We start from the raw sequence: 15829 nt of genomic DNA, 5'->3' as shown, positions 1-15829 counted from the left end.
TGAAAACAAATCGCGTTTGGTCCAGAGCGCATACCGTAGCCAGATCCTAATGTCAATGTCAAAAGGAGAACCTAAACGGATTTTTCCATTTTAGACCCTAAAAAATGACATTTTAATTAACGTCTTGGAAGTGCTTAGCACGAGGAGTATGTGTGGATGGTAAGAAAACTCTTACGAATTGGAAGGTTTGTTTAAAATAACTAGAAATCTTCCGTCTGTCCCTGGATGCTGGAGAAGGATTTTCCTGTCACTCAAACCCCCGTACGTCATCATGTGGGCGGGCTCCCTTTTGCTGTCAACATTCATGCGGGATGTGCAATGAGATTTATGTGCATGCAGAGCTTTAATACAGATCCATAAAATGGCAAAAGGGCGTTTAATGACTTTGAAAAGCCTGTTTGTGTGGTGAGCCTGTGTATTTTAATCGTTTTTATTATGGAGTAAATGGATAGACAACACTGCGGACATTGGCTTATCATGAGTCACTAATACAGTCAAGATTGCATGCTCTCCTCCTCCTGTAATCGACAGGGAAACAGAAGGTTATTCATTCAGGAAGATATCTTCTAAAATTCCATGTCAAGATCATAAATAGATCTTAATTGTCAACAACAACAACAGATGACAGCATGAGGAGCCGCAGTAATTCAGGAGTGAGGTTGGATGGATTTGCCAGACTTGTCCATGAAACAATATTATGTCACCAGGTTTGTTCAAAACATGATTTGACAATTCTATTCTATCTATTCGAGACTGTATTTTATTCTATTTTCTCGAGTGTGTTATAATTCTATTCTATACAGTGTACATCTATTCTATTCTACTCTACTTTTTATAAATTCTATTCTGTTTTGTTTATGTTCTATATTCTGTTTTGCTATATGCACTAATGTAGGCCTATTTTATTTGTCCTTACTGTTCTAATCTATATTATACATTATTTAATATATTCTGATCTATTCTTCTATATTCTATTCTGGGCTGCAGTACTGCATTCTAACCATTCTATATTGTACATTATGTAAAACTGAATTATTAAAGGATTGGTAAAGCAATTGAGAATCAAGTGAAAATTGATTTGTGAGAATCAAAATCTGGTTCAATAAAAACACAGGCATTTCTAGTTTCTTGTGGTTGAGATTCTTCTGTACCAGTGGGGCCATTCTGACAGGAGGAATCTAAAAATAAATAAGGCTTGATCAAAGGTCACCTTTAAATAACTTTTGAGTGAGGGAAATGTTTGTTTTATCTCTAGCATGCTGCATGTGAATTCTTTTAAAAGCAGAGCTGATGCTTTATGCACAACACAAGAAACTGCATAAGTAAACAATAAGTGATCACCATACCTATGTGTGATTATTTACTATATATGAAATACTATGTATAAAATATATAAATGCTCAGAGAATTAGCATAACAAATCAGACTTATATTTAATTATGTGGTATGAACTAATAAAGATGGGTTTGACCTCTCCATATAGAATCCAGTGACAGGTCTACTGCCAGCTAGCGAGCAGCAGAAGGATGCCTGGGTCCGAGATAATGTTTACAGCATCTTAGCAGTGTGGGGTCTTGGCATGGCATACCGCAAAAATGCAGACCGCGATGAGGACAAAGCTAAAGCCTACGAGCTTGAGCAGGTGACTAGAACTTCAAAACATGACCACCTGTTGTAGCATTGTTAGTAGATTGCCGTTGACTACTGTATAACAGGTGGTTGGATGATTGCTTCCACTAGACTGTACATACCAAAGACTGTAACACATTATTATGTGGTCTTAAAGTCTTATTATGATTGGTTCATGTTCAAAAGTTTGGGGTTGGTAAGATTATGTAATGTTTACAAGGAAGCCAAACATTTTTAATAAGTTTTTTTAAAGAAGTAAAACCGTTAAATATTATTAATATTTTAGATAAATGTTTTCTATTTTAATATATTTTAAAATGTAATTTATTTCTGTGATGCAAAGCTGAATTTTCAGCATCATTACTGCTGAAAACATGATCTCTTTACAGTCACATGATTCTTCAGAAATTGTTCTAATATGCTGATTTTATATATATATTTATATATTATATCAATTGTCTTGCAATTTTTTTGTAAATATAAATGTATTCAAAATATTGTGCTGCTCATTCCTTTCAGATAAAGTCACTACTTGCATTATTAATAAAACATTTTTTTTCAGAGTGTGGTTAAACTAATGCAGGGGCTGCTGCAGTGTATGATGAGACAGGTATGGCACTTAACTCTGTGGTCTTACTCATTTGTTATTCTAAACCCATTCATTTGAGCTAGTTTTTATTCTTTATTTTATACATTAGTTCATTGATTTTCTGCACACATATGAACACACAAGTCTCTGGCCTGGCTAAGCACGTGCATATTACGGCAGGTGGAAAAGGTAGAGAAGTTCAAACACACGCAGAGCACAAAGGACTGCCTGCATGCCAAATACCACACACCCACCTGTGCCACAGTGGTTGGAGATGATCAGTGGGGGCACCTTCAGGTCGATGCCACCTCACTGTACCTGCTCATCCTGGCTCAGATGACCGCCTCAGGTGAGAACAACAATTGATCCTTAAAAAGGAAGTTCACTCAAAAATAAAAAACTTCATTCATTCAAACATTTACTCACCCTCATGTCATTCCAAACCTGTATGACTTTCTTTCATCTGTGGAACACGAAAGAAGATTTTGAGAATGTTTTTTTATCCATACAATGGAAGTCAATAGTCACCAAAACTGTTTGGATACCAGTATTGCTCAAAATATATTCTTTCATGACATAGCGTTTTTAAAACAACATGGGTGAGAAAATGATGACAGAATTTTCATTTTTAGATGAACAATGCCTTTAAAGACCTATTGACATTTTTTGACCAGCACAGTTTTCTTTCCTGTGTTGACATATTTCCTAATGAAACATGAAATACAGAGTGGGATGTATCAAAGGATTTGCTACTTGCTTTTGCATGTCCTATATATTTTTAGGGGCATTTTCATTCTAGAGAACATTCGATTGGACAAAAATATGTATAGTAATCGAGTTCTTGAGAAAATGACTGTAAATTTTAAACTTATATATGTGGTAAATACACATTTTTTAGAAGTATTGCCAGACTCTCAAAAATCTGTACGTGCAGAACTTTGCAACAACCATCCCCATTCCATGGGGTCTTAAATTTAAGCTTTGATGGTTGTGTTGTGCTTTTTGTTGAGCTGTAGGGTTTCTTATTTTCAGCAACCATTTTCATTATTGTTGAAATCATAACGCAGGTCTACGTATCATATCTAACTTGGACGAGGTGGCGTTTATCCAGAATCTGGTGTTCTACATCGAGGCAGCATACAAAGTGGCTGTAAGTTCACACTGGTTTATCAAGAGGTTAAACTGTATACCAGAGCTGAACTGGGATCACAGCCCTGTTAATTTTCCCCTGCAGGATTATGGGATGTGGGAGAGAGGAGACAAGACCAATCAGGGAATTCCTGAATTAAACGGCAGCTCTGTCGGAATGGCTAAGGTAGGAGATCCATCTGTTCTCGTTTAGTCTCTATGTTCATTTAGAAGTTGATTTTGATTTAGTTTGCTGTTCATGTTTTCAGGCAGCTTTGGAGGCCATTGATGAGCTTGACTTGTTTGGAGCTCACGGAGGCCCAAAATCAGTCATTCACGTTCTCCCAGATGAAGTAGAACACTGTCAGGTAAATTAATCAGAGTTTGTACCTGCTTCTTAGTTAGTTATTATTTTACAGACCAGAGTCATATGTCAAAATAGATAATAGAAGCCATCGGCACTAATGGTCTCTATGATCTACTTAGGCTTATGATGGTTTTGGGAGATGCAGCCCAGGTTTATTCTTAAGAATGATTCACATTTAAAATGATGTTTCTCCAATCAATAAGATTTCCTGAGTCAAACATCTTGTTTCTCATTGTGTTTCTAGTCTATCTTGTGCTCCATGCTGCCTCGAGCTTCCACCTCTAAAGAGATAGATGCTGGTCTGCTCTCTGTGATCTCCTTTCCTGCATTTGCAGTGGAGGATGCAGATCTGGCCAACATCACCAAGGGAGAAATCATCACCAAGCTGCAGGTACTGTGGCGTTAGGGAAAAGGCTATGCGTGACAATCCATCTTAAGTGATCTAATAATGGACCATTTTTATCGATGAAATTGTTGTAATGTTTTTCTGAGGGGTACCTTAGTAAGTATAGTGTACATGCAGAACATTTTACCTGTTAATGTAATGATCAAGCAACCATTTTTTTTGGATCACTTGAGATGTAATTACCCATGACCCATACCAAAAAAAAAAGCCTTACATGTTTACTAAGAAGCCCCTAAAGAAACATCGGGATTGTAAGAAAATGAGACAGGAGGAACAATTCTATTTCAATGCGATTTGTATTCTTTTATTCTTTCGCAACATGTTTGTGTTCCCCGGAGAAGCAGTGCTTTTGCGAGCAAAAACAAAGTTTCTCAGGGGAACGCAATAGTTTTGCGAAAGAACGCAGAAGTTTTGTGAGAGAATGCAAAAGTTTTGCGAGGGAACACAAAAGCTTTGAAATATGATATCATATTTTTTTCCATCGCCATTTCCCCTTTAGAGGCTATGTAGCTTTCAACTGTGGTTTCTATTGATTAATTACAAGCTAAATAATATTTTAATAATTTTAGGGACGTTACGGCTGTTGCCGATTTATCCGAGATGGATACAGGACCCCAAAAGAGGTAAGCATATTTTACACAAAATAAGTATTTTCTGGCTAGTTCTCTATTAATGTGACTGCATGCATTCTATATTTTTATGTTTGTGATAGGACCCTACTCGACTTCACTATGATCCAGCTGAGCTGAAGCTCTTTGAGAACATTGAATGTGAGTGGCCAGTGTTTTGGACTTACCTTATTCTTGATGGCATCTTTAATGAGGACCATGAACAGGTATGAACAGGCTATGCTGTAAACCATCTAATAAATTAGAATTATGGCCATTTACTCCGTAGTAATGATTGACGGCTGTGTCATTCCTCATAGGTGCAGGAATACAGAGAGGCTCTTGATGAAGTTTTGATCAGGGGCAAACACGGGATTCGTCTGGTGCCTGAACTCTACGCTGTACCCGCTGACAAAGTGAGTTTCAACTTTTTAGAACAAGTTTAGTTACTCCTATCAGGACCATATCAGGATTTTCATCTGCAACATTTATCATACTGAGCTGTCATACATATTTATTATGTCAAAATACTAATTCTTTACTGTGTAAAGATGCAATTGTGCCTAAAATCTGAAAAGTTAATTCAAATTGAATGAGTGTTTGCACTCTGGTCGGTAACTGTGACAAAAATCAATTCTGGGTAAAATGATTTAATCTGTGTGTTTGTTTCCTGTTCAGATTGAGGAGGAGTATAGGAATCCTCGGTCTGTGGAGCGTGTGGCCTCTGGACAGCTCCCGCATATGTGGGGCCAGTCACTGTATATCCTGGGCAGTCTGCTGGTTGAGGTACTGAACCTGGAATGACAGGATCCGCTTTCATATTAAACATATTATATGTAATCTGAAAATATATAAGATATCATATCAACTGTTGAAGTGCTACATTTCGCACATGCAAAATGTCAGTCATGACAACTCTCTGAGTAGTTTTGGCATGGAAATGAATATGGCAATGTTAATATATTGGTCTCGGTGGACTAGACCTGCTTTGCATGCTGCAGAGCAAGAATAGATTGACTACTGCCGTTAGATACACAGACACGCTGCTGTGAGCATGTAAGATATGATGCTGCTGCATCAATAGACATACGTAAATCCCAGGCAGATCTAGACAGGTGGAGCTGGGGGAGGTGGGGGGTGTCAGAGGAACTCTGATAGTGTGCTGCAGGACCAGCTTACATCAAACACTGAACCAGACTATTTAAATGTTGAGCAAGCAATCTCATTTGGCGGCAGAACCAGCAGAGGTCAATCAGCTTGCCATGTGGTAATGGTGTGATTACTTGCAGATTACATGTAATGGATCTATCAGTCTGCGCCATCTGAACTAGATATTAATGTCAGTGTTTCTTGTGCAATCCTTAATGTTTTATCTATTGTGCTCCTTTTACTATTATTTGACAAATTATTTCTTTTTTTTTTCAGGGGTTTCTGGCCCCTGGAGAGATTGATCCTCTTAATAGACGATTTTCTAAAGAATTCAAGCCAGATGTTGTTGTGCAAGGTTTGTGAATATAATTTCTTATTTTATAAGGAATATTGACAGTTATGCAGTACTTATCAAGACACAGACCAATTTGTACAGTTTCTTAAATTGTGTAGAAGTTTTGCACCTGTTATTACCTTTTAAACAGCTGTAATTTAGGGGAATAGTACATGCCATATGTTTTTTTATTTATAAAATGTAATTACTTACACAAAAGATTTACAACAAAATTAGCAAGATATAAAGTGCTACAGGATACAAAGGAAATAAAGAGATAAAGTTGCTCTGTAAGGCAGTGACAGCTCAAATGAGAATTCACTTTTTAAATTATTATATTATCATACCAATTTCTATGATATCTAACAAAGGAAACAGTGATCACAGTGTTTGAGTGAGACAAAACTACAAATATCACAACACATCAGAGAATTCATTGAACATTTAGCCTGTTGTTTTTCATGTTAAAAATGTAGGACATAATAAACTATATAATATGTAATGATTGTGATATAATATTATAACTTTATGATATGATTTCCATCTATAAAATGTGTGAGTTTAATATTTTATTAATATTTTATATTAGGGGAGGGGATATGAAAATCTGTTACATAGTAGGAATGACCCAGCTGGTTGGTTTGGGCTGAAGCAAACTCAGTTCACTACTAGAATCTTGACGCTATAATTTACTGAACAGAGGAAATGTACCTTTTGCTAGCAGCTCTATTTGTTCTATTTAGTTAGTGTAGTTGCTGAGTCAGTGCAGATCCAGCAGCTTCTGAGGGATCATGGGATTGAGGTTCAGACTGTCTCTGAGGTTTCGCCCATCCGGGTCATGCCAGCTCGCATCCTCAGCCACATTTATGTGAAACTGGGTAAGTGTTCAGATCTACCATGGCTAACAGGACAAAGCTAAATGGAGTAAACGGCTGCATCTGTAGACTTGCTTTAAGAAGAAGGTATTTAAGGATACAAAATTAAATTAAAATGATTTCCTTTCTCCATTGCATAGGTAACTATAAAAAACTGAATCTGAGCGGGCGACCATACAGGCACATCGGTGTCCTGGGAACTTCAAAGTTTTATGTGATCAGAAATGGTACTTACACATTCACTCCACAGGTAAATAATAATTATCTCACATGGCAGGAAATCTATTATCTAATCTATAAATCTAATAATAAATGAAGACCTACTGCACAGTCAGACTGCAAATATATGCATAAGCAATACAACTTTGTTTATTTCCTCATAGTTCATTGACCAGCATCACTTCTACTTGGCCTTGGATAACCAAATGATTGTAGAGATGTTGCGGACAGAGCTTGCTTACCTCTCTTCCTGCTGGCGGATGACTGGAAGGCCGACCCTCACGTTCCCCATCACACAGAGCATGCTGGGTAGAACTACTTTCTTGTTGGTAACCTCAGAACATATTGTTACAACCTGCAAAAAGTAATATTAACAGTGTCTTTGTTTCTATTATTGGGTCAGTTGATGATGGTGACAGTGTTGACCCCTGCATTCTGTCCACCTTGCGGAAGCTTCAAGATGGCTACTTTGCGGGAGCAAGGTCAGATAGTTTGTGACAATAATAATGTATAGTGTGATGTTTAAGGAACAGATGTGGTTCATTTCAAATCCCTGTGCTCTTTAGGGTGCAGATGGCAAACCTCTCCTCGTTCCTCACCACCTCCTTCCATACCCAACTCAGCTTCTTGGACGCCGACTCTGAAGAGGAGCTGCTAGAGGAGGATGAGGAGGAAGAGGAAGAGAGTTTTGGGCCCTCAGGTATCCCTACCGACAGTTGCTTCGTAAAGAATCTGTCCCCCAAAAATATATACATACCTTTGCCATTGTATTTAGAAAGACTCGTTAAGCAAGCTGAATTCCTTTTTTGTAAAAAAAAACTTGAACACATTTGTGATGTTGATAACTGAGGAAATGCGTCATTTCAGTCTGTGAAAAGGTTCATTTGTAAATAAAACTATTAAAGCTGAAATAAAATAAAATCTAAAATACATAAAAAACCTAAACTTAATTTTGTTTATATCTGAATTGTTGCTTTGAACTGAAATAAATAACTTGAAGTTCGCAAATGAATAAAACTACAGCTTAAAAGCTAAATAGAAAAATAAAAACAAAACTAATCAAAATGACAAAAGCACATAACAATTTATTTTTTTTGCATGTAAGATTAAAATGAAACTATCAAAGTAAAAGCTTTTTCAAAATATTAATTAATAGTATAATAGTATATAAATAAATGTAACCTTTAGCATATCTCAAAGTAAATATAATTTTTTTAATACTGTACATTATAATGTTGTGATGCCTAAATTAACTTTTTTTAAATTATTTTAGTTATTTTCTAGTATTTCATTTATTTATTTATCTTTTATTTCATGCAGGAGGTTCAGGAGACATGTTTGACCAGTATCTCACAGATCTGTTGCACAGCACTTCTACAAAATGCCATCTACCTCCCATCCAGAGGGGGCAGCACCATGTTTTCAGTGCTGAACACACCACCAGGGACATCCTTTCTTTCATGGCCCAGGTTCAGGGCCACAACATGCCCAGTAAGCCCTCAAGATCGATCTTTATTTGTAAAGTCGTTTCTATGCTTTCTTTTAGTGGAAGACAAGCCATTTCATTATATGATGTGCTTTTCAGAGCCTTCCATGTATTTGCCTGTTGCCCCTATCATGAGCAAACACAGGAAGTCTTTGAACCTGCTGGATGTTGCTCAGCACAATGTTTCTCATCACACCAAGGCAAGTTCACACACTCTAGTAGCAAGCATAAAGTGAGGAGAATGAAATGAATGTACTTGTATGACACATAGTTTTGATGTGTATGTGGTTTTATCTGCAAACACTCTAGGCTGATAGCATTGACCTGAACTTGCCGCGTGATTCTCATGGGAACACAGACTTTGCCTATCTGGTCAATCAGCTAAAGCATTGTCCAACCCTTCAGGACCAGGCAGATATTCTCTATGTCCTCTATGCTATGAAGTGAGACCATACATACAAATCAACTGTACATATCCATTTTAATATTTTGTTATTTAACACAGCCATTTTAATTGAAATTAGTTATTAGATCATTCTCTTTGTGTGTGTTTAGGGGTCCGGATTGGGTGGTAAATCTGTCAGGACAAGGTGATGCGTCGGTTCGCTCTCTTCTCGAGGAGCTTTATGTTCGGGCGGGAGCGGGTAAGGAATGGGGCCTCATCCGCTACATCTCAGGCATCCTGAAGAAAAGGGTGGAAGTCCTTGCTGAAGTGAGACCCAATGTCAATCAATGCATTTGTGTCAACTACAGGCACTTTATGTTTCAAAAAATGCTTCAGAAACATATTTTTTTTATGTGTTGAAAAATATGATTTATATTTATAATTTTTATATATATATAAAAATTATCACACAATTACGCTTAAAATTGTTATGGAAACCATGATACAATTTTTTTCAGGATTCCTTGATGAATAGAAAGTTCAAAAGAACTGCTTTTATTGGAATCGGAATCTTTTTTTTATATTATAATTGTCTTTACTGTCATTTTTCGAACAATTTAATGCCTCCTTGCTGAATACAAGTATTTTTTTTCTTTCTCGCTCTAAAAAAATGATTCCAAACTTTTGAACAGTAGTGAATGTCACATTAAAACTATCTTGGAAACTTTTCCCTCATTTATTCATCATTTGTTTTTACTACTTTTTCAGACTCAAGTTTTAATCCTAAACTATGAAAATCCATAAAACATAAATAAAAACAAAATAATCTAAACAAAGTATAAAAATAATTTATATCAGTTTGACCTTCAGTGGCATTATTTCCACCGTGACCAACAATTTTGCCTCTAATAGTTTTTTGCTGTTTGTTTGTTTGTTTGTTTATATGCACACAGGCCTGTACAGATCTGATCTCCCATCATAAACAGCTAACAGTGGGTCTTCCTCCCGAGCCCAGAGAGAAGGTCATCACAGTGTGAGTGACTTTAGTTGCCTATAGTCATTTTTAGATGTTGATTTTTAAATCGTTTTAATATGATCTTATTACTTAACCAATTCTCTTATTTGTAGTCCTCTTCCTCCCGAGGAACTGATTAGCCTGATCTATGAGGCCAGTGGACAAGACATCAGCATTGCAGTACTCACACAGGTAGCCCTAATTTTAAGCCCTGAAGTAGTTTTTTCTTCTTCTTCTAATTCACTTATTAAACTTCTGAATTCAGGAGATCATGGCGTATCTGGCCATGTACGTGCGCTCTCAGCCATCTCTATTCGGAGATATGTTGCGTCTGCGCATCGGGCTCATCATGCAAGTGATGGCTACAGAACTTGCACGCAGTCTACACTGCTCAGGTACAACCAATCAGACAATGCAAACCTTTTCATTCGCTTACTGTAAATTCACTGCAGTGAATCTGTCCATATGACCGCTACAGGTGAGGAGGCGTCAGAGAGCCTGATGAGCCTCAGTCCATTTGACATGAAGAACCTCTTACATCACATCCTGAGCGGGAAAGAGTTTGGTGTAGAGAGGAGCAGTGAGTATTATTCAACCTTAGTTTTCATGCTATTTGCTCCAGCAAATATTTCTGCTGGTCTGTTCCTTAATAATGTCCCTGTATCGTGTGATAGTGCGTCCTATTCAGTCTTCAGCTACGAGTCCTGCCATCTCCATCCATGAGCTCGGACACACGGGCGCCACCAAGACAGAGCGAACGGGCATCAGAAAACTCAAGACTGAAATCAAACAGGTTGAGTGAAATAATTTCTCAAGTGTTTTAGTGTTTCATAAATGATGATATATTTACCCTGCCATTTAAGATGTTATAAACAGATATATTTACTAGTGTACATTAGATAACAGATCACTATAAATTCTAATGTGGACTCATTTTCTGTAAAGCTGCTTTGAAACTATGTGTATTTAGGAAAAGCGCTATACAAATAAATGTGACTTGACTTGACTTACATTAAATAACATTTATATTATTTTGTTTTCAGCTCGATGACTCCAGACCCATAAGCGTGGGTTGAGTTAAAACAGTTTTTTTTCAGGCATGCTGTGCAAATATTTTAGATTAGTTTTTCTGTGTGCAGAGACCATTCTGTCTTGATGTCACAGCACATTTGTCGAACCATGAAAATTCTGAGTAATGTTCAGTTTGCCCATATCATACACATCTTGAAGCATCTTTTGGACTGTAAGCCTCTCTGTATGATGCCTCAAATGTTCATTCGTCTGAAATACTTTCCATTCTTATGTTCATTATAAATGTTTGTATGTTCTGCTTCTATCCTCATAGATCTTTACCAGCAGTCATTCCATCAGCAGTAATTTCACATCCCCGCGTTCCACGGTAACTAAAAAAAAAAAAAACTAAAAAAAAAAACGAAACCCTCTCCATTAACTCCCGCCCTCCACTGTTGAATACTTTTCTTTCTTTCTTTCTTTCTTTAAAAAAAAGGCCATTTAAAAGAATAAAGATTAATTTATCTTGGAGGGGTAAATTCAACTAATTGGTTCTTGATACATTAAAAAATACAAAAATTCAAGTTATCTGAGTTGAAATGGGACAAACTTGCAGCCTTAACAGCCAATTAACATTTGTAATATGTGTCACAATTCAGTCTTGTCTTGTTGTGGTCATTTCACTCACTTAGCATGGGCAGACATTATGACATCCTTAGCTATGTTTGTCCTAGTTCTTGCTTACTAAAGCATGTTACAGTATATGTGGTGATTAGAGCTGTCACTTTGTACAGCCCTGCCTTTGTACATATCTTTGATATACTGATGATGGAAATGTATGCGTGCCTGTAGCGATGCAGCAGTCCCTCCACTCCCAGTGGGATCCTGTCTCCGACCGGTACAGGCGACTCACACCTGCAGTGGGAGGAGCGCCAGGGCCAGTGGCTGAGGAGACGCCGATTAGACGGGGCCATAAACCGGGTGCCCATGGGCTTCTACCAAAAAGTCTGGAAGATTCTCCAGAAATGTCACGGCCTCTCTATTGCCGGATACGTCTTGCCTTCCTCCACCACCAGTGAGGTGCATACGGCTGCACACACATACACACTATAATGTACTGAGCCTCTTATCTACCGTTCAATAATTTGGGGTCGTCAGTTTTTTTTTTTACAAGATGTAATATAAGTCTCAGGTGTCTCTAAAATGTGCCTGTGAAGTTTCAGCTCAAAATACCCCACAGATAATTTATTATATCATTTTTGAGTGGGATATATTAGATCTGTGTGTTAAAGTGACGGCAGCGTAATATACAGTGCCTTCTGCTATATATGCTGTTAATATAAATCAAACAAACAAAGAAAAACACTCACTGCTCTTGATTGAATGACTTTAAGAATACATTTCTTACTTGAATTCTGGTGTTAAATGCTCTGGCGAGGAGATCAACATGGCGGACTGTGTACAGCTCATTCAGGGCGGGTCTATGTTAATAGGGTAGTCATGGGCGGGGCCTACGCATTTGTGACGTCACATTGCACAGAAACTGCAAATGGCTTGTTCTGAGACACTTCCTATGATTTATGCGGATTTAAAAAAAGGAGTGGGTGAATTTTTACCATTATAGGGTGGTTGTGTGTACACACACTGCCGACACATTTATGTTCAAATACCATGTAAAAGTGAATTTTGCATAATAGGTCCCCTTTAATTAATACTTTTATTCAGAAAGTATGCATTAAATGATAAAAAGTGACAGTTAAGACATTTGTAATGTTACAAAAGATTTCTGTTTCAAATAAATGCTGTTCTTTTGAACTTTCTAAACATCAAAGAATCCTGGGGGGGAAAGCATCACATATTCCACAAAAATATTAAGCATTTTCAACATTAATAATAAAAATCTGTGCTCAAGAAAATTCGGAAAATTCGGCTTTGCCATCACAGGAATAAATTACATCTTTAAAATTATTTAAAAATAGAAACCGGTTATTTTAAATAAAATAATGTCTTACAATATGGCTGTTTTTGTGTTTTTACGTGATCAAATAAATGCAGATTTGGTTGAGTGTAAGAGACTTATTTGATAAAAAATGTCATAAAAAAAGGTAACCAACCCCAAACCTTTGAACAGTATTTATATATTTATTTTATATTTTAGATTGCTATACTTTATTATATTGAAACATGAATCTGGAATTTTTCTTGAAACCCCCATAACCATGTGTACGTTGTCTGTTGTCTGTGTGTATTATTGTAGATGACAGAGGGAGAGATTAAGTTTGCAGTGCACGTCGAGTCTGTACTGAATCATGTCCCACAGCCTGAGTACAGACAGCTGCTGGTGGAGACCATTATGGTGCTGATGCTTGTGGCCGACATGGACATTCCCAGTATTGGTGGAATTATTCACATCGACCGCATTGTCCACATGGCCAATGATCTCTTTCAGCTGGATCAGGTATCATCATACTTTTTTATATGCTGTTACGTGTAATCATAAGATGCTCATTATGCTGCTTGGTTTGTTCACATGTATGTACACACCTGCTTGTTCTTTACTATTACTATTTTAATTTCTATATTAAAGCATAATGTTAAAGGGGTCCTATTATGCTTTGTACATTCTTAACTTTCGTTAGTGTGTAATGTTGCTGTTTGAGCATGAAAAAGGTCTGCAAAGTTACAAAGCCCAAATTCTTCTCCAAAGGGAGTTATTCTCCATAGCAGTGAGCACTGTTTCTGAACTCCCTCGAACGCCAGGATTGTAGTCTTGAATTTTCTTCTGGGAACGTACACGTCACAAAATTCCTCATTTAAATTATTCCCGCCCAAATGATATGCAAAAAAAAGAGGGCGAGGCCTGTTTCATTTGTGTTTTTAGTGTGTTGAAACTTGCGGTCATGGTAAGGGGCGTGACATTTCCGAAAAACACACTTAAAGCAGTTGACCAATCACTGTCCAGCCAACGAGATCAGAGCAAATTATGATTTTTCAGACTTGGAAGAGAGGTGCTGCAACAATGTAAACTATGTGGGATAAGAATGTGTTTTTTGAACATTCAAGCATGAAAACCTATTCTGGAAGTCTCCAAAAACAAAATCAAGACTTTGAAAAATGGCATAATAGGTCCCCCTTAATGTCATCAAAACTGTGAAATATTTACTGATGAAAAAAATGAAACAAATCAAAACTCTCATATTTTAGATGTATAACACTTACATCAAAGTGCCCTTCTTTTGTCTAGATTCCAGCTTTGTACAATCAGGTCACTGTTGCATATGTTTTTATTGCAGAGATCCAACGGAGCCAATGAGTATTTCTTGGAGAAAGATCCTGCCACAGGAATCTGCAACTTCTTTTATGACAGTGCTCCTAGCGGCAGCTATGGTACGATGACTTATCTTTCCAAGGCTGTGGTCACATATGTTCAAGACTTCCTGCCAAGCAGCAGCTGTCTAATGCAGTAACGACTGCAGTTCCCAGAAAATCTGTGACCTTCTGGACTGATCTTTGAACGGTTTCATTTCATCTAACAGTGAGAAAAATCAGTTGACCTCAGTTCGGTAGCAAAGGACAGGCATCAACAGGGAAGCCACTAAAATATCACAGTCACATAGTTTTGAAACTAACAGACTGTAGGAAATTGACCACTGTACAGTTCTGTGTTTGAAGTATACAATTCTATATACTATAAAATAATTAATATATAATTAAAATCTGGACATTTTAAGTATCTTTTTTGGTTGGTTGTTTTATTAATTTAACTAATTTTAAAGCATTTAGCATTTTATGTTGATAAAAATGTGTTTTATTTTATTTAAATTGGAGCTTAAATGGAATGTCTATAGGCCAGTTCTTGTGATCTGTACGCTGTCTCTAGTTAAAGAAAACACTGTGTTGTATTACTGTAAGCTTTGAGACTTGTGTTTTCCTCCTAACAATATCTTATAACTTATTACATTATAAAAGTACTATGTAATCCGTTATTTGTTTTTTTATTTATGTTCTTCTTATTCAAAGAATCATACAGTAACATACAGGCATTACAAAATGTAATACCTCTGAGAATCATGTGAAAAATTTAATTATAGTCTGAAATTGTTATATAATTATAGAAATTATTTTATTTTCATGAAAATGCAACATTCTAACTCATGAAGCCTAGAAAGTGCATTTTTTCCCCACAGGTAAACTGGCAAATTAGGCATTTGAATCATTGTTTAGTGTGTTTTCTATTTTTATTCATTTTATAGGGAGACAGTTATGAAGAAAATCAAGAGAAATATGACGGATCAAATGATTTCATTAGCGATTTTAAAAAAATAGGTTTTATTGTATGTTTCGATTTGTATGACAACAGACAAATGAAATTGAATTATCTAATTAACCATGACTTCACGGCTGTATGTTGTGGATTTTTCTGGTTATAATCTATGCATGCTATGTATCGTCGGACACTTTTTAAAAGTAATTAAGAATATACTAAGGTAAGAATATACATTTACAGTTATTTTAAAAAAATCTGTAGAAAGCTAATCAGTATGTGAATGGAATACCTTATTGTTATTTTATTTTTGAACATCATAATAAAAAAATAAAAAAAAGATTCAGACTGCAGCGCCCTCTTA

The 15829-nt window shown here is 36.6% G+C and overlaps 1 protein-coding gene across 1 annotated transcript; it reads left to right on the top strand.

The window, feature by feature from the left end:
* The first annotated feature begins 12 nt into the window (after positions 1-12).
* phka2 (phosphorylase kinase, alpha 2 (liver)) lies at positions 13-15786 on the top strand. The gene is made up of 31 exons (XM_079596558.1): positions 13-707; positions 1484-1642; positions 2192-2239; positions 2399-2567; positions 3286-3368; positions 3453-3533; positions 3616-3714; positions 3958-4104; positions 4689-4742; positions 4832-4954; positions 5048-5143; positions 5406-5513; positions 6153-6231; positions 6954-7088; positions 7226-7335; positions 7469-7613; positions 7708-7786; positions 7871-8004; positions 8625-8795; positions 8890-8990; positions 9100-9233; positions 9346-9502; positions 10129-10208; positions 10304-10382; positions 10456-10585; positions 10669-10770; positions 10865-10983; positions 11536-11589; positions 12054-12281; positions 13459-13659; positions 14495-15786. The coding sequence occupies exons 1-31, from the start codon at positions 630-632 to the stop codon at positions 14666-14668; spliced, it is 3657 nt and encodes a 1218-aa protein (XP_079452684.1). The 5' UTR covers positions 13-629; the 3' UTR covers positions 14669-15786.
* Positions 15787-15829: the final 43 nt, after the last annotated feature.

This window comes from Phoxinus phoxinus, assembly GCF_949152265.1.
Source record: "Phoxinus phoxinus genome assembly, chromosome: 22".
Lineage (NCBI taxonomy): Eukaryota > Metazoa > Chordata > Actinopteri > Cypriniformes > Leuciscidae > Phoxinus > Phoxinus phoxinus.
Note: the sequence above shows the minus strand (reverse complement) of the source record. Positions and strands in the feature narration are given on the sequence as shown.

Coding starts and splice junctions, on each gene's coding strand:
- phka2 (XM_079596558.1), top strand. CDS start 630: ATGAGGAGCCGCAGTAATTCAGGAGTGAGGTTGGATGGATTTGCCAGA. Junction 7,089..7,225: donor CCACATTTATGTGAAACTGG/GTAAGTGTTCAG, acceptor TCCATTGCATAG/GTAACTATAAAAAACTGAAT. Junction 8,005..8,624: donor AGAGAGTTTTGGGCCCTCAG/GTATCCCTACCG, acceptor TATTTCATGCAG/GAGGTTCAGGAGACATGTTT.